Source organism: Aptenodytes patagonicus, chromosome 1 (genome assembly GCF_965638725.1).
Source record: "Aptenodytes patagonicus chromosome 1, bAptPat1.pri.cur, whole genome shotgun sequence".
Taxonomy (NCBI): Eukaryota; Metazoa; Chordata; class Aves; order Sphenisciformes; family Spheniscidae; genus Aptenodytes; species Aptenodytes patagonicus.
In genome coordinates, this window is record NC_134949.1 from 13,514,858 (window position 1) to 13,538,569 (window position 23,712).

Below are 23,712 nucleotides of genomic sequence, written 5' to 3' on the forward strand. Positions count from 1 at the left end.
TTCATCCTTGGTTCTGAAAAGGTTTTGTTAAATGGAAAGTTAAACCATTATGTTCCTCAGATTCTCTCTCTTTATCATTTCACATGTATTTTGTAATTTGGAGAATCTTCTCAGTGTATAAAGAAATATATGTGGGAGTCTTTATTAAAACATTGGCAGACTTTTATTGCCTTACAGTTTGGCATTTCATATTGCTTTTGAAGTACGTTTCAAGATACAGCATATATTTGAAAGTTTCCAAAATAGTACCAGATTCTAAAGCCTTGGTTTTCTTTAGAAGTTTAGTAAGAGACCAAAATAATCCAAAACATTAACTATTTTCAGATTGTGGTTATAAATACTACTTCAATTTATATATTAAACCAATATAAAATAGTAACAAAAGTTCACTTTTTAATTCATTTCCTTCTCAGGAAATCAAGTGTAAATTCATATTTTTCCAGTGCAGAGTGGCTTTTATTTTTTTTGATACCTTAGTAAAAACTGTATTTTTCAAGGCTCCTGATTTAAAATCCTAACTAATCATGACATAGAATTAGTCTATTTATGGCTAGAAAAAGCAAGCCTTGCTCTCATTATGCAGTAAGTACTAGCTGTTTATAGATCTGACAGTTTGTTGGAAGTGATCCAAACCTATAGTGCTATTATTCCTTAGTAAAATTTAAACAGCTGTAGTCATGTAATTCAAAACCCTGGAAGTCTGCTGCAGTGCTTGTTCTACTTCAGTATACCATGAATGCAGGATGCAGCCAGTCATATAAAGGATTCTCTTCTTCACAGAATGAAAGAAAGACGTGAACTACAAACCTGAATGCAACCTGAAAGGTCCAAATAGATGAGCTTGTGACAGCCTTTTCCAGAGCCCAGGTACAGTAAACCTTTGTCTGTGAATTTTCTGCAGTGAGCTAAACTCAGATACTGTAAATTGGGGAAGCTGCTTTGCAAAAAAAACAAAACAGAGAGCAAATTATTACAAGGGTATGTTATAGAATCAAAAGAACATAAAATACCATAGCTAGAGTATTGTGAAAATTACTGTAAAGAAAAGATGTTAGACATGAAAAGAATTATCTCCTTGCTGAAGTTTGAAAGTCCCTTTCTTCTGCTGCACTTTTTCCTCTGCTCCTTGTATTGCAAATTAGTGGGGGATAGCACTATCATGCAACATATTTCACCGTATGAAAACAGTATCATTTTAAAGTTATCCCAAATAACTGCAAAAGTGTATTTTTTAATTGGGATTTTTGTGTGCATACTTTGAAAGGTAATAGACTTTTCAGTATAAGTTTGCTGGACTGTCTTTGCCATTGATTTTACAAGCAGTGCCTGCTAGAAATGAAAACCAGAACTCTATCAAAGGACGTTGAAAGCATAAATATACAGTTAGATCCTCTCTGGTCATATAATTATTTAGAAGAGTACTATTAAAAGAATCTGAAAAATTGAAAGGGATACAAAAGGGAATGATACAAAAGGGAATTATCCAAAAGTGAATCATCCAATGTTAGGTTTTGACCAATTCTTTTGGAAAACATTTCTTTATTCTAAACATCAGTTAAAAGAAAGCAAACTGTATAAATGGAAAATGTTAATCAACAGCACTCTGTAAAAGCAAGAATCTGTACTCTGAGTGTACTTAAGTTTCTATCTGCAGCTTTGGTTTATAACATACTGAAAACTATTCATTTTACTAAACTACATTTCTAACTGGAATAAATAACAATTGCCACAAGCACCACAAATGAAAGCATACAGAAAATCAAAACCTAGAATTAGGACCTACTGCTTTGGTAGACATTTAATTGTAGGGATATAGTCATGCAGTTCTGCAAGTCAGCAAAAGTAGGCATTCTGAAGCAAGACGGGAACACCCACTGAGGAGCTGACTACTTAAGGAGTGGCATACATTTTTGGAACTGACTTTATACTTTCAATATAGAGTGGGGAAACATGCTAACTGGAACTGAACACAAAAAAAAAGAGATAGGAAGCTGGAAAAGTATGTTATCATAAAAGAAGGATAATACAAAAATATTAAGTAATTAAATATAAGATTACTTATCATGGGGGGGACAAAAAAAGACAACGTGCATCAGAACCAGATATTAGAATATAAAGGCATTTGTTTGTGGTGCATTTTTTTTTAAGGGAAGCATTTAATTCATATTAAATACAGAAATATAAGTATCCTTCTTTGTAGATAGGAGCCTTTTTGCATTTTAGTGACATATTCCACATAAATGAGTGGGGAAAATCAAACTCAGAGAGAGTACACTTCCAAAATTCTCTGACAAAATAGATAATAAATTGAGACTGTTTTTTATACTCCGGCAGTTCTGAGTCTTTTTAAAGTATATGTTGCTACAGGGTTGCACAACTTAAGACACAGGGAAGCCTTTCTTACTGCATTTTGAAGACTGTGTGTTGTGGTTTAACCTCAGTCGGCAACTGAGTACCACACAGCCGCTCGCTCACTCCCCCCGCCCTCCCCCCCGGTGGGATGGGGGAGAGAATTGGAAGAGTAGAAGTGAGAAAAACTCATGGGTTGAGATAAAAACAGTTTAATAATTGAAATATAATAATAACAATAATAATAATAACAATAATAATAATAACAACAACAACAACAATAATAATAATAATAATAATGTAATAAGAATAAGAATAAGAATACACAAAGCAAGTGATGCACAGTGCAATTGCTCACCACCCATCCACCGATGCCCAGCCAGTCCCCGAGCAGCGGCCCCCCCCGGCCAGCTTTCCCCCAGTTTATGTACTGAGCATGACGGCACATGGTATGGAATGTCCCTTTGGCCAGTTGGGGTCAGCTGTCCTGGCTGTGCCCCCTCCCAGCTTCTTGTGCACCTCCAGCCTTCTCAGTCGGTAGAGCACGGGAAGCTGAAAAGTCCTTGACTAGTGTAAGCACTGCTCAGCAACAACTAAAACATCGGTGTGTTATCGACATTGTTCTCATCCTAAATCCAAAACACAGCACTGTACCAGCTACTAGGAAGGAAATTAACTCTATCCCTGCCGAAACCAGGACACTGTGATCAAAACCTTCCAATACTCTTAGAGACACTGATTTTCTTTACAGGTCATATGGCCCATTTTTCTTGGATCTGAGAATTTTAGCATATGCCGCCTTCCGCCATTTTTAAAGTGACAGCTTTCTTAAACTTAAGCTTGAGCACACAGACTACTAAAAATCCTTCTTTTGTGTTACAGCTAAATTCTGCAGGAATTCTGTCATACTGGTTTTTCAATTAATTTTGGCATCAGCAATCCCAGGATCATTGTTTTAAAGCAATCTGAAAAAATCACCTTCTGACATTTATTCCTGATAGACAATATTCATGTCTACCATATGCAACAGAACTTTTCAGAGGGAAATTGTAGCTTATGTTCTGTGTTGTGTAATACAGAGGTTAAAAAGCTTGTATGCAACAGTAGGAGAGAATCAAAAATGACCAAACAGCTTTGAGCACACTCAGCCTACACTTCACTTGTTCCTTGTTCCAATAACAGACATCTGCTATACAATAGCAAACTTCACGTGCAGTATTATGAAATGCAACACTGCCACCTCTAAGGACTTTGTATTAGTTACCTGTGGTGAGCTAATGCATTTGAGATGGCATGTGAAATGTTTATGAAATTTGTCTACCATCAAAATCTTCACAGGACAGCAACTTCTTGTACATCCCCGTAATCTCAGAAACAATGAGCTTTGCTTTTTGTCCAAAAATTGTCAATAAAAACAGTGGTATCTTATGGTTTTAAATCAGAAGCATCATGTGTGACTGGGAAAACTTCTTATTAATGAGGTACAAGTTAACTGCAAAATATATTTTGTCAGCGGAGAATTTTTCTTTTTGTTTTAAACATTTTATTGCATTGAAAGCTTCACCTACTTTGGAGAATTCTTTCTTGGGTAAGTGCTATTTACACATTAAAAGAAGTGAATGATTCTGACTTTTGGTGGCAACAGTATGCTCAAGTAACCAGAATAACATACGCTGAGATTACCTATAGAACAGCTGTTCCAAATGTCAACATAAATATATGGAAATTTAAAAAGACAAAATATCAGCCAACATGGAGAAAACACAGATTATGATAAGAATAATACTGATGAAGAGATGAGTGGTAAGATTGGAGACACTAAATGGAAAACTTTGCCAAAACAAATGTTAGTAATATGAAGATATGGCATCATAGACTAAGAAAAACAAAAGTCAAAGTGTATTATGCAAATGCCGAAGAAAAACATGTTTCTGGACTTTGTGGGGCTGCTGTTGAAAAGAAGACATTAGTTTTCCTCACGGGAAAGAGAAACAATGTACAGCTATCTTCAAATCTATATACATCTTTGTGATGGCTGCTATCTTGGACCAGCATGCCTCTTCTTCTTTATGGCAGCTTTTAATGCAGCAATTCTACCTACCAGGCAGACTGCGAGTCTCATGGAGAGATACATCTAAAACAGGAATGGCAGACCTCTGTACGAATGTAAATTCTCTGCCTTCAGCTCACTGATTCCGAATAAGAGTTTGGAATAACTCTTTCTTTTGCAATTGTCACACAAGGACTTGGCTCACACAATACACCTATCCACAATCCTCTCTTGCAAAAATAAATTTTTAAGAACATATCTAACTTGCAAACTTCTTGGATCATCACGTGTAACTGGACATGCCCAAGAAATTTTTGGTTAGCATGTTCTTTTAAAAGTTTCTGTAAAACTCTGTGAAATATATAGGGTAATGTAGCGTATCTTTTTAATTATACTAAAAAGTGAATCAGAGAAAAGAACTGCTAACTAAGTCAAATGTATAGGGCATTTTTTTCATTTTGTATAGCAGACAGAATCCTGTAGATCACTCAAAAACAGTATTTCTACTACATATGTCTCCAAGTTTCCTGCAAGATTAAAACAAACACACTTTTGTATTTGTTTAATCTTACCTTGACAATAGTCGTAGAGTTCCATTAGTAATATCTGTATATGACAGATTTAAATAGAGAAGAGCTCTGCAACCTTCTGATATGAGTCTCATCGATTCATCCTGAATAATAAAAAAAAAATAATCCAGAAGTACATTAAAATTATTTGTATTAATTTATCTTACATTTTTTAGAGAGTAATGGAGGAAAAAACCATGAATAAGTATCTTTAAATCATCATATTAATTTTTATACATCAAAGCCATTTTCTTTGGAAGCCTCAAAGTAGAATACTGAGAGACATATGATGCTACTGTTACTCACTTGAAGTATGGTAATTTTAACATTCCAATTCAAGGAAACATTATACACTACACAGTCCTACAGAGCACAGGGGACTTTTCACATGATTGAAGGTTAGCTAAACCAAGATTCTTGTTAGCCAATCCTGGTATCTAAAACCACTGGTGAATTTTCTCCATAAATTCTGGTACACTTCTCTAACCAGTAATATAATTTACAAAATGCTTCCTGTTTAGTTCTACCCTCTAGGTGGAACATTAGATTTGAGTAATTATAAGGCTTCCATGTTTTATTGACCTGTGAAAGTGGTACTACCTATATTGTTCTATATATCATTCCATTAGAATCATAGAATCATAGAATCATTGGAAAAGACCTCTAAGATCATCGAGTCCAACCATCAACCCAACACCACCATGCCCACTAAACCATGTCCCTAAGCGCCTCATCTACACGTCTTTTAAATACCTCCAGGGATGGGGACTCCACTACTTCCCTGGGCAGCCTGTTCCAATGTTTCATCACTCTTTCAGTAAAGAAATTTTTCCTCATGTCCAATCTAAACCTCCCCTGCCGCAACTTGAGGCCATTTCCTCTCGTCCTATCGCTTGTTACTTGGGAGAAGAGACCGACACCCCCCTCGCTACAACCTCCTTTCAGGGAGTTGTAGAGAGCGATGAGGTCTCCCCTCAGCCTCCTTTTCTCCAGGCTAAACAGTCCCAGTTCCCTCAGCCGCTCCTCATCAGACTTGTTCTCCAGATCCTTCACCAGCCTCGTTGCCCTTCTCTGGACACGCTCCAGCACCTCAACGTCCTCCTTGTAGTGAGGGGCCCAAAACTGAACACAGTATTCGAGGTGCGGCCTCCCCAGTGCCGAGTACAGGGGCACGATCACTTCCCTACTCCTGCTGGCCACACTATTTCTGATACAGGCCAGGATGCCATTGGCCTTCTTGGCCGCCTGGGCACACTGCCGGCTCATGTCCAGCCGGCTGTCAACCAGCACCCCCAGGTCCTTTTCCGCCAGGCAGCTTTCCAGCCACTCTTCCCCAAGCCTGTAGCGCTGCATGGGGTTGTTGTGGCCCAAGTGCAGGACCCGGCACTTGGCCTTGTTGAATCTCATACAGTTGGCCTCGGCCCATCGATCCAGCCTGTCCAGGTCCCTCTGCAGAGCCTTCCTACCCTCGAGCAGATCAACACTCCCGCCCAACTTGGTGTCGTCTGCAAACTTGCTGAGGGTGCACTCGATCCCCTCATCCAGATCATTGAGAAAGAGATTGAACAAGACCGTCCCCAAAACTGAGCCCTGGGGAACACCGCTCGTGACTGGCCTCCAGCTGGATTGAACTCCATTCACCACAACTCTCTGGGCCCGGCCGTCCAGCCAGTTTTTGACCCAGCGCAGAGTACACCTGTCTAAGCCATGAGCCGCCAGCTTCTCGAGGAGAATGCTGTGGGAGACGGTGTCAAAGGCCTTACTGAAGTCCAGGTAGACCACATCCACAGCCTTTCCCTCATCCACTAGGCGGGTCACCTGGTCATAGAAGGAGATCAGGTTGGTCAAGCAGGACCTGCCTCTCATGAACCCGTGCTGGCTGGGCCCGATCCCCTGGTTGTCCCGCTCATGCCCTGTGAGCGCCCTCAAGATGAACCGCTCCATAATCTTCCCCGGCACCGAGGTCAGGCTGACAGGCCTGTAGTTCCCCAGATCCTCCTTCCGGCCCTTCTTGTAGATGGGCGTCACATTGGCAAGCCTCCAGTCGTCCGGGACCTCCCCCGTTAACCAGGACTGCTGATAAATGATGGAGAGTGGCTTGGCGAGCTCCTCCGCCAGCTCCCTCAGCACTCTCGGGTGGATCCCATCCGGCCCCATAGACTTGTGAGCGTCCAGGTGGCGTAGCAGGTTGTTAACTGCTTCCTCTTGGATTATGGGGGGTTTATCCTGCTCGCCATCCCTGTCTTCCAGCTTAGGGGGCTGAATACCCTGAGGATAACTGGTCTGCCTGTTAAAGACTGAGGCAAAGAAGGCATTGAGTACCTCAGCCTTTTCCTCATCCTCGGTGACAATGTTCCCCCCCGCATCCAATAAAGGATGGAGATTTTCCTTGGCTCTCTTCTTGTCATTAATATATTTGTAAAAACATTTTTTGTTGTCTTTAATGACAGCGGCCAGATTGCGTTCTAGCTGGGCTTTTGCCTTTCTCATTTCCTCTCTGCATGACCTAACAAGATCCCTGTACTCGTTACTGTACTGTACTCCCACTGAATATAATGGGAACGAATCTCCTAGCATGAAGAATGTTTCACAATAAATGTCAATATAATAGAAAGGCAAAAAGTCAGCACTCATACATGGAAATGCAATAGTTGACTGTGTATCTTTTGCCATGTTGTGGTCACCTTTTTACTATTTTAGTTATCAGGCAAAAGGACCATCAAGACAGCTGGAAATTCCATACCAGTCAACTTTAATGAGGACAGTTTGTGCTTTTGAAATATATTCCTGCAACAAAGGATTTGAGAGAGGTGATATCAGTAAAAATAGGTATGTTGACGGAAGATAACCATAACCTGAAGAGAACTGAAGGCACAGGGAGTGGTGAGAAAGCATTGGCGGGATAGCATGGTGGGGAAAACTCTGAAACCTTCCATGTGAAAGCAGCACAACCAGGGGTCCATCTCAAGTGTCTGAATGCAAACACTTGTAGCATGGGAATCAACCAGTAGGGATCAAAGTCCACGCACAGGTGCAGAGCTATGATTTCATTGGGATTCCAGAGATGCAGAGGGGTAGCACACACAACTGGAGGGCTGCAATGAATGGTTACAGAATATTTAGGCATGACAGCCCAGGAATGTGAGGACAGGTTGTACTCTATGCAAAGTTATGCCTAAATGCATGGAGTTTTGCATTGGAATGAGTGACAAGTCAGTTGAGAGCTTATTTGTAAGGATTAGAAGCTAGACCTATGAGGATTACGTTGTGGTAGGTATCTGCTGCAGACTGCTTGATCAAGAAAAGAAGGTAGATGAAACCTTCTTTGGGCAGCTGAAGGAAGCCTTACAGTTGCCCATCCTGGTTACTCATGAGAGACTTTAGAGTGTGTTGAAGACAATTTCTTGATCCAGGTGACTGACGAGTGGTCTAGGGAAGATGTTCTTCTGGATTTGTTTCACAAACAAGGCAAAACTGGTCAAGTATGTGAAGAACTAGAGTGGCTTTGATTACTGCAACCATGAAAATGAGGAGTTTAAAATCCTGAGAGAAGAAAATTGGGCAAATTGTAAAGAAACAGCCTGAATTGTAAAGAAACTGAAGCCTGAGGGGAATTCGGCTTGTTTAGGGATCTGCTTAACAGGATCTCATGGTAGACAGCCCCGGAGGGCAAAGGGCCCCAGGAGAGCTGGTTGATCTTCAAGGTCAAGGTACTCAGTGACTTTTTTGCCTCAGTTTTTACTGCTAAGGCTTGTCTTAAGGCTTCCCAGGTGCCTCCCAGGAGCCTACTAGCAGAGTGTGTGGGACGGAAACAATACCCATGGTAGAAGAAGATAATGTCAGGGAGCACCTGAGGAAATGGCACGAGACAGGATGCATCCAAGAGTACTAAGAACGCTGGCTCCTGTCACTGAGAGGCCTCACTCATTTTTGAAAGGTCATGGCAATCAGAGGAGATTCCTGACAACTGGAAGATAGGAAATGTCACGTCCATTTTCAGGAAATGGAAGAAGGAGGATCCAAGAAACTACAGGCCAGTCAGCCTCACCTGAGTCCCTAGGAAGGTTATATAGCAAATCCTCCTTGAAGCCCTGTCCAAGCACATGAAGGATGAAAAAGTGATAGCGAACAGCCAGTGTGGATTTACCAAGGGCAAAACATTCCTCACTAAGGCAATAGTTTTCTATGATGAAATTACTGGATCTATGGATAAGGGGAGAAAAGTGGCTGTTGTGTATCCAGCAAGGCCTTCAACACAGGCCACAGTATCCTTTATAGCCAAATTGGTAAAATAAAGGGTGGATAAGTGGACTTCAAGGTGAGTGAAAATTTGTCCGGACTGCCAGGCCAAAGGGTTGTCACCAATGGTGCTATGTCCCATTGGTGGCTTGTGGCAACTGGTATCCTGCAAGGGTCAATATGGGGGCCAGTACTGTTAAATGTCTTTATAAATGGTTTGGATGATAAGGACAGAGTACATTCTCAGCAAATTCACAAATTATTCCAAACTGGGGGGAGTGTCAATACACTGGAGGCTAGAACTGCTATTCAGAGAGATTTAGTCTGGAAAAATGGGCTGACAGAAACCTCACGAAGTTCAGCAAAGGCAAATGGAAAGTCCTGCATCTGGGATGGAATAACTCCATGCATCAGTACAGTCTAGACACTCGACAGAAAGCAGCTATCAAACACACTGACCTGAGAGTCCTGGTCAATGACAATTTCAATGTATGTCAACAGCGTGCCCTTCTGAGAAAGGTGGCCAACTGCACACTAGGCTGTATTGGTAAGAGTGTAATCAGCAAGTCCCTGTTATTCTATGAACCAGGCCCTGGCATCACCTAGGAATGTGCTTGCTGGTACATACCAAATGTGTATTAGCAAGCATGCCTACAACCAAACAGAACGGACAGTTATGAAACAATGTTTGAGTGGCCCTCTTTAACTTATTGCCTTCATGCAGGAACCTACAATCAACACGATCCTTGAGAAGCATACAACCTCCAAATATTAAGCTGTAATTATAATATCATATAGCAAGTATTATGTATGTAGCAAGATGATTCTACAGTGTTACTCAAAGAACTTCATAATATAATATACCTTTATCCCTTCCATGTAGCTGGTATAGCAAAGAAAATTATATAATCTGTGAAAATGGTGAGAACAAGATATTTGGCAATAAAGCTAACATCAACATAGAACAGAGATGAAGATATAGAACAGAGATGAAGACATATGTAAAGCAGAACCAAAACAGAGTACTATAGATTAGAACCTCATGATTCTTCTGCAGCTCTTGCCTCTCTAACTTGACCATCATATGCCATTTTTGTATGAAGTTCATAAGCTGTAGTTTATCCGTGGTAATTTTTAAAACCTTGTGTGTAAACATTAGCATGTTTCTGGGCTAGACTCTTGGACATACACTTCACTCCAAAGACAACTAAACTATACCAAATTATTTGTTTATATACTTAACACTATAAATAGCCTATAGCTGGATGTATACATTATACGAATCTATTAAGAACCATAATTTCTAAAAAAAATTATTGATTTTATTTTTAGATTGTTTTTATTATTAGAAAAATTTGCACATATCAGTGTCATTTCTAAGAAATTATTAATTAAAGCAGAGTCAAACATTGCTTTTCCATCAGAGAACAGCAATGAAAAAACATTAAAGAGAATTAATGGAAGCAAGATAAAACTGAAAATGTTAAAGGAAAAAGAATGGACAAATATATAATGGTGGTTACATACTTAGACACCTCTCAAATAAAGGCTCTCACAAATATCTGAAATTTAGTGAGACATTTTTAGAGCCCAAGTATACTACTGAATGAAGGAATAAAGGAACTTGGAAAACAATATAAGATTAAAATGTGTGGTTGTTGACAACTCCAAACTTAAAATAACAAAAAAATCTCCCCCCAGACTGGTGAAGTTTTGAAGCCTGTTTATTAAAATTAATTGAGACTGAATATATCATTTTGCCCTGGCACTGTAGAAAACAAATGAGAACTTCACTGAGTATCTCTGAATCCTACTAATCTCCATTTTCAAAGTACTTAAGAACACAAGTCTCTACTTTTTATCAGGAAGATTTGTGTACCCAAATAACCACAGCACTTCAAAAAATCTTCCTTCTCGGTATAAATTAGAGTTCTTGGAAAAAGTCTATAGTACTTACATCTAATCCCTGGCATTCAGAGAGATTTAAGTCTTGCAAATTCTTACATTCACCTAAAAAGAATTAAAAAAAAAAGTCATATTAAAGGTGAACAGTTCAAATTCTCAGTGTACAACACAAATATAAGCATTCCTATTACAGATTCAATCCATCTAGGCCAATATCCTCCCTGAAACCATGGCCACACCAGATTAGTGAGAAGAAAGCACAAAAACCCAAAAGTAGAACACAAAGTTGGAGTAAGCTGTCCTGAGGAAATGTCTCCTCTTATACTCCATCAACTAATGGCTGGCTTAGGAACCAAGCTGTTTTCAGTCTTATGTTACCAAAGGACCAGAAAGCTACCCAATTAAGCAATTTGGTGTCAGGAAATGCCAGAATTAAGTTTTCCACATAGGTTTATTATTCCCTCCCATTATGACATCAGTATCTAATTATATACATAAACAATTTTTTCCCTCTGAAAGCACAGATACAGCAATCAGACCAATTGTAGGAAAAGCCCTGCTTATCTTCTGCAGGTATGGAATTTCAGAGAATTTAGCTGCCTGAGACACTCTTCTGTGTGCATATAATGTACTATTTTTAGAAACTCCTATTTTACAGAGATTGTTGCAATTCTAACAAAATAATGAAAGATAGATGTCTGACACTAGAAACAACAGTCACACGTCCCTTCAGCCACTCTTCTGCCAAATTTTAAGTCTATCCTCCAAGGTAAAGATGCAAAACCTCCTATTAAACATAATAATACTTTTTGCCTTAATCTAGTCTTCAAAAATAACTGATCCGTCTAAACTGAAATGAAAAAAATAGGCCTGATACAGATATCTAATATGGAAAATGCAGTATCAAAGGTTTTTAGAGTTAAAAGAAATATATTAAAAAAAATCTTCAAAAACAGATTTTCACATGGTAAGCCAAATACATGTTTTCAATTGCAATCAAGTATTAGTACAACAATAGACCTGTATATTCTTTTCTGTGGGGACTGTGACTTCACTGATATCCTGTAATACTGTCTAACTCAGTGCCTTTTTGAAGAGTAGGACAATACTGAGAGGGATTGCACAACTCAAAAGAACCTAAACAATTAAAATCATCCTTAAGGCTGCTAAGCCACAGAAATTACATACCTCTTATATGTTTTTTGCCCTAGCACTAAATGAGACACAGTTATAATTTTACATGTGAACCTGTACCTGCTACTGAAAGCAGCTGCTCATTTTGGTATTATAGCTGAGTATAATTTAGTTAGCAGACAGAATGTAATACTAGTAAAAAATTCCAGTTCAGACACAGGAGATGGAAAGGAAGAGGAAAGAATACTTCCATAATTATTTATTACCTTTCCTCCCCCAAGTCCTTCTTTTTCTATTTCCGAGCTCTCCTGGATAGAATGCGCTATCACACTACCAGAACAGTGAACAGTTCAAAACAACTCAGAGGTTCCCAGTTATGATTCAAGTTATTAAAACACGTGATCAATTTACACTGACTAGCATACAGTTGCCAAAAAGTAACAAGTAAAATTTCATTTTTCATGTGAGGGATAAAGTCATCAATGCAAACACTCATTCACACCGTGAACTAACAGAATCTGAATGCAGATAGACAATTGGCAACTACAGAAACAAAATGGAGAAACCAATCAATGGGTTTTCATAGGTAATATTAACAACTGGCCACATGGATTAGAGGGTTGTAGTAGCATGAATAGACAGGACTGCTCCATCTGTCTAATGAGTAAGAACTGCACAAATACTGAGAATGCCTTATAGTTGAGATGTGATCTACCAATTTGTTTAAAAGTGAAGAATTTCTTTGCTTTCAAAAGAATTTTACCTGGTATTAGATGATTTATTGCGCCACCTTTCCTCCAGAGGAGCCCAAAACAATGGTGTTTTAGAAACAGACATCTGTGCAATGATCTGCACTCAAAATTGGGATTCAACACCTTCCCAGGTGCTAAGGTCAAGAAGGACTGAGCAGAACGCAAAGATGTCCACAGTCATAGAGAAAAAGTAACTAAGTAGTTAAGCCAAACAGTGAAGAATTAAAAAGAAGTTTCAGAAGGAATGATACTGACTAGCAAAACTAGGAAATTTGTGAGATGGAAAAACGTTAGAAAATACAAAAGCCTGAGGGGTTAAAATGTTTCTAAGGAAATGCAACCTTGTTGCCAATCTTCACTGAAATGAGGGAAAAGGGCAGTGCACAGGAGTACCATGGGAAATTCAGGAGGGAACATGGGCCAAAAAATTACTAAAAATACCGAGGCGATTTTGGACATGGTTGCAGGCAGCAGTCCTTGTCTTCCCCTAATAATAATTCCTAATAATTGTGTTTGGCTTTCTTGGAAAGGCAAAAGCTCCTGGCTTACCCCTCTGTACTCTCCCTCCTCAGGTGGTCAGACCTGGAAGTGGTTTGAAGCAGGCCATGGCCAGGACCTGCAGGTTCTCTTTGCATTCTGCCTTATGCTCAAATGACACATAGCTTCATAGGCTCTTGCAAAAGATTATTTTTGTGTCCTTCTCAGAGCAGCGCAGCCAACTTTGTCTACCTGACATGGGCCATGAGAGACACCTGGTAGCAGCAGGGCTAATTATGATAAATTGGGGCTCAACCTGAAAACAAGTCCACACTTGAGCATAGTCTAAAGCTGGGGGTTTGATAGGCACTGGATGACTTTCCTTGGTCTGGCTCTGTATGTGTTCCAGTGGGTCAACACCCAGAAAGCTGGAAAATATCAGCTTCAAGCTCCTCTTTCAAGCTGATCTTCCAAGATGAACTTAAATACAAAGAAGATGCTGTTTTCCTGAATACATGAGAACCTTCTAACAAAGATCAGTTAGAAATTGGTCCATATAGTTTCCCATGTTTAATCGAAATGAATGACAGTAGACCAGAGACAGTAAAAACAACAAAAAAAGAGATAGGACATTAAATCTTCAAAGTATTTGTGAAGCTCCAAGTAGTGTGATGATTGAGTACTTGACTGAATGTTGTGTATTATTCACAAGCCTCCATGAAAATGCCTGTTTCATCTGTTCTAATGTTTTACTTTTCTTCCGACACAGGGATCCCACATACCCCAGCTGTGCCTCCTCAGATCTGTACAACACTAAGAATATCCAAAAATTTCAACTGTTCCAGCTGTCACAGAAAATAACTGGGACCAGCTGAATGTCAGGATGCAAGTAGCTACTATTATACTACTACTTCTTCTTTGTAAAGCATCTGACTGTAGGAAGACAAGGAATAGAAGTTTGAGAAACAATGAAAGGGAAAACATCTTAAGGAAAGCATCTAGCACTGTTAAGCGCAATGCCCGAGGCCTACCATGTGATATATACACTTATCTTCATGAGAAATACCTAGATTGTCAGGAAAGAAAATTGATTTTTGTGGCACCTGATTGGCCTGAGGATTTAAAACACATGCTGCTAGCAAGAAACAGGATTCGTAAATTGAAGAATAATATGTTTTCCAAGTACAAAGTACTGAAAAGTCTGGATTTACAACAGAATGATATATCAAAAATTGAGAGCGAGGCTTTTTTAGGTTTGAATAAGCTTACCACACTCTTACTTCAGCATAACCAAATTAAGAGTTTATCCGAGGAGGTTTTTATTTATACAGCCAGTCTAAACTACCTACGTCTTTATGATAATCCCTGGCATTGCAACTGTGAACTAGAAACCCTTGTTACATTACTTCAGGTTCCAACAAACAGGAATTTGGGAAATTATGCCAAGTGTGTGCACCCAATAGAACTGAAAAATCAGAAGCTAAAGCAGATAAAAGCTGAAGAGCTATGTAGTGAAGAGGACAGGCAGGACCCCCAAAACATAAAACAGGAGAAGCCTGAAGCTGTCAAACCAGAATTTGATTCCTCTTCATGCCACATGTATGTGTTTCCTGTACCAACTCTGAATTGCAAAAGAAAAGGTTTGTATCTGTCCATATAACTGAATGAATTATTTTAATATTCTAGCTCCCTTACTACATTCACATTTTACAGTAAATTATTATCATACCAGTACTTGCTTTACTTACTTTAACTAATATTGTTAATTGTTTTTCTCTCGTAACTACAAGCAACAAGGAAAAATTCTTTCTGCATTTTACCTCTGCTCTGAAGCCCCAATTCCACAGATATTCTTTAGTGCCCTAGTATAAGATATCCAATGACAATCAACAGGAATAAAATTAAGCACATGCTTACTGAAGGACCAGCACCTCACTAGTCCGATTTTACAATTATAAACATACTAATCAGTCAAATTACAGCTGTGCTGAAATTGTTGTACTGATAGAGAAAGGCACAGAGTGTCTTTTCTTCTTTCCAGTGTACAAACACAAAGATAGCAACAACTTTGACAAAAGCGAGCTGTGAAACAGGACTGGAGCAGCCAGCTGTGCTTACAATGCCCAAAGGAACCTGATTGCAAAGGAGAGCCATTGCATCCTCACATTTCCTGTGCAAGATTTCTTCTGCTCAGGGAAGAAATTGTATGCTTTTGTTCATAAAGAAATACATCCTCTGTCTTCTTCCTCCCAGCACCCAGCAAACATTTCAAAGTTGAAGGGCCTTCAAGAAGTGTTTTTTAGACACTCGGATCCATTCCATTCCTAAATCCTTCTCAGGCTCCTAAAAGCCACAGTTAAGCCTTAAGGGTAAAACAGCTGGGACATATATCAACACAAAAGTACACATTTATTCGTGCTTTTATTTCCCACATTTTATCCCATGATGAAACAAAGCAAACAACAAAACAAATGAGAAGAGAGTCGTTCTTTAACATTACAAATCTGAAATAAAAAGCATTACTAGAAGTAGCCAAAATTGGGAGGATTTTTTCCCAACTTTTGCGAAGCATAGCCCGCAATACCAGATCACTGCAGTATGTTTTGCCCACTTGTATCTTGCAACGTGTTTGCTAAACTTCTATTTGCTTTAACAGTGACTTAAATTTATGTAACAACTCTGTGTGCCTTTATTCTTGGACCTTAATGCCAGAGCCAAGCTCGGAAGTCAGTATAAGAAGACAATACCTAAATATAAAGAATTAACGATTTCAGTATTTGATTACATGGTTTATCTACTATGTATGTCATAAAAAATGGTCCATGTTTTTACTTTTTTCCACCCTGTTAAATGCCTTTCTTCTTCCTATGGCTCACTTTTCTCTTTTTCTGTTTTACCATGCAGCTACTACCTCTTTTTTATTAATGATTTATGCTTTTTTACTGGCTTACATTTATTAATTTCTTAATCTTCACCTACCTTACCTTTCCTTGTAGATAGGATCTTAATTATTAGATTACAGATTATGATCTTAATTATCCTTCATAGGATCTTAATTATATCATTATTACCTTATGTCTCCAGCAAACTGTGCTACTGAACAAAACCCAGGCATATATTATAAATCTTAATATAAGAAAAGACTGACCTTCCAGCTCTCCCCATTTAGTGGTATCAAAAAGATGAGCTGAATACATGAATACATGAATATACTCAAAAACTTTTGGCAAGAAAAATATTACTTTTTTCTCCAAGTTCACAGAAACATTCAATGTGGTCTGCTCTCCATGGGAGTTTCACAGGCTTTTACGGTATTTAAAAAAATGGTTTACTGTCTTTAGTGCTAATAAGGAAGGAATAAAGTTACTTCAACCTCTACATGAGTGTACTAGAGCATACAGGGACTCCCTCCTTCAGGTCAAGAACTAAGTATATGACTCCAGGACTTCCTGAATGTCTAGCATGGACACACTGAGTACGTCCAATATTTTTTAGGAAGTATCAGATCTACTGTGCATATGCTTGACAGCTGGATGCAGATATCCCATGGACATTTGGGATTTCTGAACATATGGTAATCTTTGATGAAAGCATTGTACTTACTGTCTTTGCATATGAATACTGTGCAGCAGATGCACAATTTCATTGGAATTTTCATCAGAAATAGGAGTATAATGCACCCAAAATCCTGGGAAAATACAAAAATTTCTCTAAATCCACATGGATAAGATTTCAGAGTAGGAAAAAAGGTGCATCAGTTGCCAAACCAGTAAGATGACATGAAAAGCTGCAATCCGTTATTCCTTTACAATGGAGGGGATAGAGTGACGAGCAGTATACCAGTACTATGTATCCCTAAGGAGATATGACAACAGGTCAGCAGCTTTCAGTTAATGTCAGAAAGCTCATGAAAGAAACATCTTAAAAATACATACAACCATGTGTATGTTCTCCTTTTTGAAGAACTTCTTATTTATATCTCATCAGACCAGTGATACGCCAGATCTTTCAGTACTTCAGAATGAAAAGTATCCTATGTCCTTGACTCTGTTTTACCAAAAAAAGCAACAGAAGTTGGATGCAAAAGTAACTTCTGTTTGCTTTTCTGCACAAGAATTTGTATTTGCAAGAGTAGTTGAAAAAATCTGCTTTCTAGTGCTGCCAAACTCTCCAAGTCTCTAAATTCAATAATTATTTGCATTCGTTTGGTGATAAATAGGCCCTGAAACTTTGACATCTGCACAAGCAGGAAGCACTCCCAACCAGAGCACACTGGAGTAGTTGTAATATTTTTGTATTTATAATACCAAAGCTCTGCTCAAAATCAGATATCTGCTATGTTGCTTTAGTCTCGAGAATATCTGATGCATTAGACATCTTCAGAACTTCAGAAGTACACTGACAACACAAATTTCAGCACAGACCCAGAAACTACTTGCTTTCATTCAAAGATGGTCAAATAGGAGATACTGCTCATTTTCTTGTAATAACAGCCCAGGATCAGAACACTCATTGAGTAAACATAATCCTGGAGATAAGGTTTATTAACATTATCCTGAGAGGATTCAAACCACAGTTTGCACTTCTCAAGAATGTGCCCTTACTACTGGACTAGAAGCTATTCTTTCTAGAACTCTTTTGCAAGGAACACTGTAAGGATGCATACACAGATGAGTGAGAGGTGCTTGGCTACTTTGGTAATGCCAATGATACAAGTAGGATAGAGTAGTAGATAGACAGAATGCCACTATGCTGCCTGGACATACAAAAACTGTAAGTATCGTAACAAATATAAAGACTTAAATATTACTAAACCACTACATAACTGTAACTACAGAACTACAATTATAACTATATATATTACTATAAATACTATAACAACTAGCATTTTTATCACACACCCGTGAACATTTTTAATATAGTTTTTTTTCTTTTCTTTAAATTATCAAGCCCTTCACACATACTTTTTATTAGTATAGTATCTTCACTACCTACCCTATCCCTATGCGAATGAATAGTACAGTTCTAATAAAATAAAAATATAAAACACAGAAAGAAGCTTTACTATAAGCACTAATGAAGAGGGCTATTTTCACATGAAATGTAAAGATACAAGTGAACAAAGCAATGAAATTCAGAAGTTGAAAAAACATGTTGACACTAGTGGTGGGGATAAAAGGGAAACAAAACAAGAAACAATGCTAGACTGACAAAACTCTGTGTGGTACGCAACTGTGATACCTAAGCAGTAAGAATAATCTAAAGCTGACACAAGTTACATCTTTTTCATTTTTTAAGATTTAAAGAAAGTTCCAGGTAACATACCTCCAGATATAGTTAAACTTGATTTGTCCAACAACAAAATTAGACAACTACGAGCCAAAGAGTTCGAAGATGCCAGTGAACTGAAGATATTAAACCTAAACAGTAATGGAATAGCTTACATTGATCCTGGTAAGAATAATTTTAAATATTCATTAAAAAGTGATTTGTGTTTTATTGATTATAAACTTTGATAATGTCTCTATCAGATATGTGGGGAAAAAAGGATTTAAAAATCTAGAAGTTGGTGTAAATTTTAGCTTTTGTACCACTCAATTCATAGAGTAAAGGTTTGCATTGAAATGTATTCCTCATAGAAGTCAATGAAGAGAGACTGATTTCAGCTGCCCTTTCTTAATACTAAAGCAACCAAGTGCAAAAATTTAATTCTGCAGACTGAAGGCTAATCATTTCCCAAAATGCTAAATAGCTGAATGATTTTTTAAATATCTTTGCCAAATCTAAGAAAACCTGTCATATAATGAGGCTGCTTTTAAGTTATATTGGACAATAAAGTAATAGACAAACCAAAAGGATTTAAACTCTTTTGGATTAAAAATCACTACATATAATTGCTCTTAAGTTATATATTATTAGAACTCAAGCGGCCTTGCTTATCGCCTATGTGTATTCGGTTTTTAATTACGAAAGCAGACACAAGGAGGGACAGATAGAAAGTATGAAGCAAGAAGACCCTTCTCTAGTAGCATTTTGGAAGTTAAACAGCAGTAGAAAGTGGTAATATCAGTAAAATGGTACTTATGCGGTTTAACATTACACATAGTTGATTTATTTAAATTAAGATTTCTGCCATTAAAAAATTAAGACTTCTGCCATTAAATGAAACAGCATACTTGCAAAAAGTATGAACTGCTCTCTGAAATGTGACTCAGGAGCATTATTATGAAGCTCCATGTTTATTATCTTCCATATCTTAAAATATTAATTTAAAGGTTCCATACACACACACACAAATACATACATACATACAAAACCTACCGGCCCTGCACATTGTCTAATACATAATCAATTTCCATATTTCTACTTCTGTATCACGGCAATAGCAGTAGACTTCTAGGAGCAAATCAAGCATTCATTCACCTTCGCTGTCCATATTCTACACTCATGCATGCTCATTAAGTGTTTTATAACTTTACCAGCAGTACAACTCCCCTAATGTTGATATATTTATGCCAATATGTCACTTCTCAGGGCACAAGCCATATTTTAAAGTTCAGTGTTTGAAAAGTCTTTTTTGTAGCCTTTAGCAAAAAAAAAAATTAATAAATGCATAATTATGAAAATGTTTTTCCTGTTACAGATATGCATGGGTTTTTTTAACTTACCTTTATAAGGTACCAATAACTATTTTTCTATTGATTAGCTGCTTTTTCAGGCCTCAATAACTTAGAGGAGCTGGATCTATCAAACAACAGCTTGCAGAATTTTGAATACGGAGTACTGGAAGACCTTTACTTTCTGAAAATACTGTGGCTGAGAGAGAATCCTTGGAGATGTGATTACAACATTCATTATCTTTTCTACTGGTTGAAGCATCACTACAATGTTCACTACAATGGCCTAGAATGCAAAATGCCTGAAGAATACAAAGGATGGTCTGTCGGAAAATATGTTCGAAGTTATTACGAGGAGTGCCCGAAAGACAAGTTGCCCATTTACCCAGAAACTTTTGATCTGGACAAAGATGATGAGGAATGGGAACGACACAAAGAACAATCAGTTCAAACAGTAAAGAAGCATGGTGTAATTGTCACTGTGATAGGCTAATAAGGGAATCCCTTTTTAGAAAAACATGCTGTTTACATTTTTTGTTAATTATACTGATTATTTGTAGGACTATCTGCCTACAAAGATTTCTGTTTATTGCAGTTAATAATTACAGAATGGCATTAGTTATACAGCATCCTTCATCAAGTAATTGATTCTGACAATTTGTTCTGGACATTCTTGTGAAGTATTTCGGCAAATATTTGAAACTATACAGTAGAAATTGATAGACACAAATGTACATAATATGGTGGGGAGGAGCTGCCTTATGTATGAACACAGCTTATGTGTTGACACAGAACTTGCTGCAGGATTGTGACCAAGACAATTTTTTCTTGAATGTATTGACAGTTCTTTGTATCTATCAGTTTCCTGAAATATTCCCAGAAAACATTTCTAAGATTTTTGTATCAGCTTCCTGTTGTTTTATTGCATATGAAAAATCAAATTGGAGACTAACCTTAAATACAGTTCTAGAAAAACAGGAATGGCAGTTGTTATACTGATTATGATTCAAACCCAGAAATTGGGTTCTACTTGCTGATTTACCAGTGTTCCTGCTCAGTCTTGAGGGAATAACTCAGGCTCTGCCTCTTCCGTACCTGAGCTGCCTGAAACCATGAGTAGCCAAAACATGGTTGGTTCCCAAGATCCAGCTCCACATGCTCATATTTGCCTTGTTTGGTTTTTGCAGTAGGCAGAGCTGTTTTTCTAGGAAGCATTTTAGGTTGTCGTGTCAGTTTGACACAGATTACATGACATCACTTCTAGATGAAGAGGACCACGTGAAGGCTGCTGTGGTCTGCATCCAACACACCAGTGCCCATCCAAATTGAAGGTAAGTATGCTTTTGAGTGCTCACTAAGTGTGGGACATTCTCGAAGTCCGCCCTTCCCCCAGACCATTTGTAAAATGCACATTATAGCACCTCCTTATCACACAACTGTCTATGTGAATATACATTCATTAAAAACTGTGATTATTCTAATGCTATGGTAACAGAGCCGTACAAATGCCCCAGCTTAGTAGACAATATCTCTAAAGATAAAATTCCTTGCTACATAATATACTGACTAAAAGTTCTTTTACAAAAAAAGATGTTTTTACTAAATGACTATTCTTAGCTTTTACATAATAGTTCTGTTTTTTTAATTTCAGCATCAGTTAATATTGAACTAGCAGAACTAGTGCCTCTTAAAGACAGATACTATAAACCCTTTTTTACACATGGAAAAGATAAGTAACTCCTCAAGCTCACATGGTGGACAAGTAGGAGATGCTGCGTTAAAACTTCAGTATTCCCAGCTCAAGACCTAGACCAATCTCCTGCTCTTAGATCAGTAAGAAATATGTAAGTGCAGGTTAGAGATTCAGGGCCAAAACTTTAAATATCTGTTGGCTATCATGGAAGAAGTTCTGGAACACTCCAGGAAGAAAATTTGCTCCTTTAAAGATCTGCACACAATCCACTTTGTGGATTCCTCTGGTGCTTTAGCCACAAGCCCAAAAGGTCACACATTTTGTTTTAGAAGTGCAACACAAAGCACTCAGCGCTTTTATGCTAACGTGAAATAAAAGAACAACATAAAGGAAAAATTCAGAAATTATGAAGGCTGGTAGGAATGCCAAAGAATCCTTAAGCAAACACATCCTACTATTAACTGCATTCCTTCATGTCCTCCATTACTCAGATTATGAATACATTTAATGGTGCTTTACTGATAAACTGAATTTAGCCATTTCTTCTGCAACATCTTTTTAAAACTTTATAACAAATACAACAGTATCTGACTCATCACTGCTCCTGGGAATATCTTAAGCATTATCTTAATTATTCAAGGTTAATCCTGATAAGATGGAACACAGATGAAAATCCCATTTGGCCAGTAATATTGACTAAATGGGGCATTTTCTAGGAACTTAAAAGTGCTGAAAGAAAAAAAATCTGTCATAAGTAGTAGCCAGCATTAAGTGAAGTACTCCTCCGCTCAAATTCTGGAGGATTTCAGTACAGAATGGAACTACTGGGAATGATTGAAAAGGGCAGACAATGGAACCACAGCAGAACATCTGTTATTGGCAGCACAGCCAATGGAGAAAAGCTGAGTAGGAAAAAATGAATTTATAAACCATGTTAGGTTAATTTCTGCAGTCAGTGTTAAGAAAAAAAACTAGCTTGAGGTAGGCTAAAGTCTGGGTAGAAAAGGCAATCCAGGAAAGGAATATAGGATAAAAGCTGGGTCTCTGATCTCTGTGGTCAGCAAAACGTTACCAGTTGGAAAAGCAGTGGAATAAGACTGTGGACCACAAGCAGTGGCCTAATTGTTGTAAATAACAAGTTCAAAGGCCCTGGCGATTCCTAAACAGATCACGAAATGTCCCTCTTAGGACCAAGGCTAAAACCTGGGGGTCACAGTGATAAATAGGACAATTGTTCAGTAGAAGACAGAGTTAAGCAGGGGGTGTGTGATCATTCAGGGTTCTCACTGGCAGCAGAAAGTGTTGCATCTGCTGAAGGTTCAAGGGGGATGATGGGCTGAACATGCTGCCTATATCTAACAGCACAAGATGTTTGGTGACAGCTATTAAGTGTGAAATCTGTAAGTGAGGGACATATCAACAAGGACACTCTAGAGGAACATGGTTCAACAACTATCCTGCAAATAAAGGTTTCAGTGTGAACTTGTGAAATCGTGTTATCTCAGAAGCTCCATGAAAGAAACAGTTGTGCGATAACACCAAAATAAAATTCAATACTTCGGAGCGGATCTGTCTAGACCTCTGAGAATCAACAAGTGAAAAGACTTCTGGCAGTCAAGAAGAAAAACTTTTCAGCAGAGAAGAACGGACTAAGTTTTGAATGCTGGAATTGTCCTTGCTACTATTTTCCTTAGATGGCCTCTGCAGCTTTCAAGGAGTAGCTAGAAGTTCTATTCTTTTAACTACAATGCACTATAATTTATTCCTTACTGTCTAACGTTATTGCATATTTCAGTTTTTGCAACGATACTAGAGAATTGTTATAAAATAGATACAGGAGTATTCAAGTGGCGGTTTAGTTTCCTATAATTAAAAAAAGAGGTGTGTGTGTGGGAAGCCCTCCTTGAAAAACTAGCTGGAACCCATT

At 38.1% G+C, this 23,712-nt stretch overlaps 2 protein-coding genes across 2 annotated transcripts in view; one reads left to right on the plus strand and one right to left on the minus strand.

Moving 5' to 3' along the window:
• The window catches only part of FBXL13 (F-box and leucine rich repeat protein 13), a 100,243-nt gene that overhangs the window by 42,420 nt on the left and 34,111 nt on the right, over positions 1 to 23,712 (minus strand). Inside the window, exons 10-12 of the mRNA XM_076328132.1 lie at positions 11,165 to 11,217; positions 4,972 to 5,072; positions 808 to 937 (exon numbers count right to left, since the gene is read on the minus strand). Coding sequence (XP_076184247.1) covers positions 808 to 937; positions 4,972 to 5,072; positions 11,165 to 11,217 — 284 coding nt within the window. The remainder of the gene's footprint in view (positions 1 to 807; positions 938 to 4,971; positions 5,073 to 11,164; positions 11,218 to 23,712) is intronic.
• LRRC17 (leucine rich repeat containing 17) lies at positions 802 to 20,672 on the plus strand. The gene is made up of 4 exons (XM_076328045.1): positions 802 to 867; positions 14,245 to 15,115; positions 18,774 to 18,929; positions 20,182 to 20,672. Exons 2-4 carry the CDS (start codon positions 14,359 to 14,361, stop codon positions 20,583 to 20,585), a joined length of 1,317 nt encoding a protein of 438 aa, XP_076184160.1. The 5' UTR covers positions 802 to 867; positions 14,245 to 14,358; the 3' UTR covers positions 20,586 to 20,672.

Coding starts and splice junctions, on each gene's coding strand:
- LRRC17 (XM_076328045.1), top strand. CDS start 14,359: ATGCAAGTAGCTACTATTATACTACTACTTCTTCTTTGTAAAGCATCT. Junction 15,116..18,773: donor TCTGAATTGCAAAAGAAAAG/GTTTGTATCTGT, acceptor TCATTTTTTAAG/ATTTAAAGAAAGTTCCAGGT. Junction 18,930..20,181: donor AATAGCTTACATTGATCCTG/GTAAGAATAATT, acceptor TCTATTGATTAG/CTGCTTTTTCAGGCCTCAAT.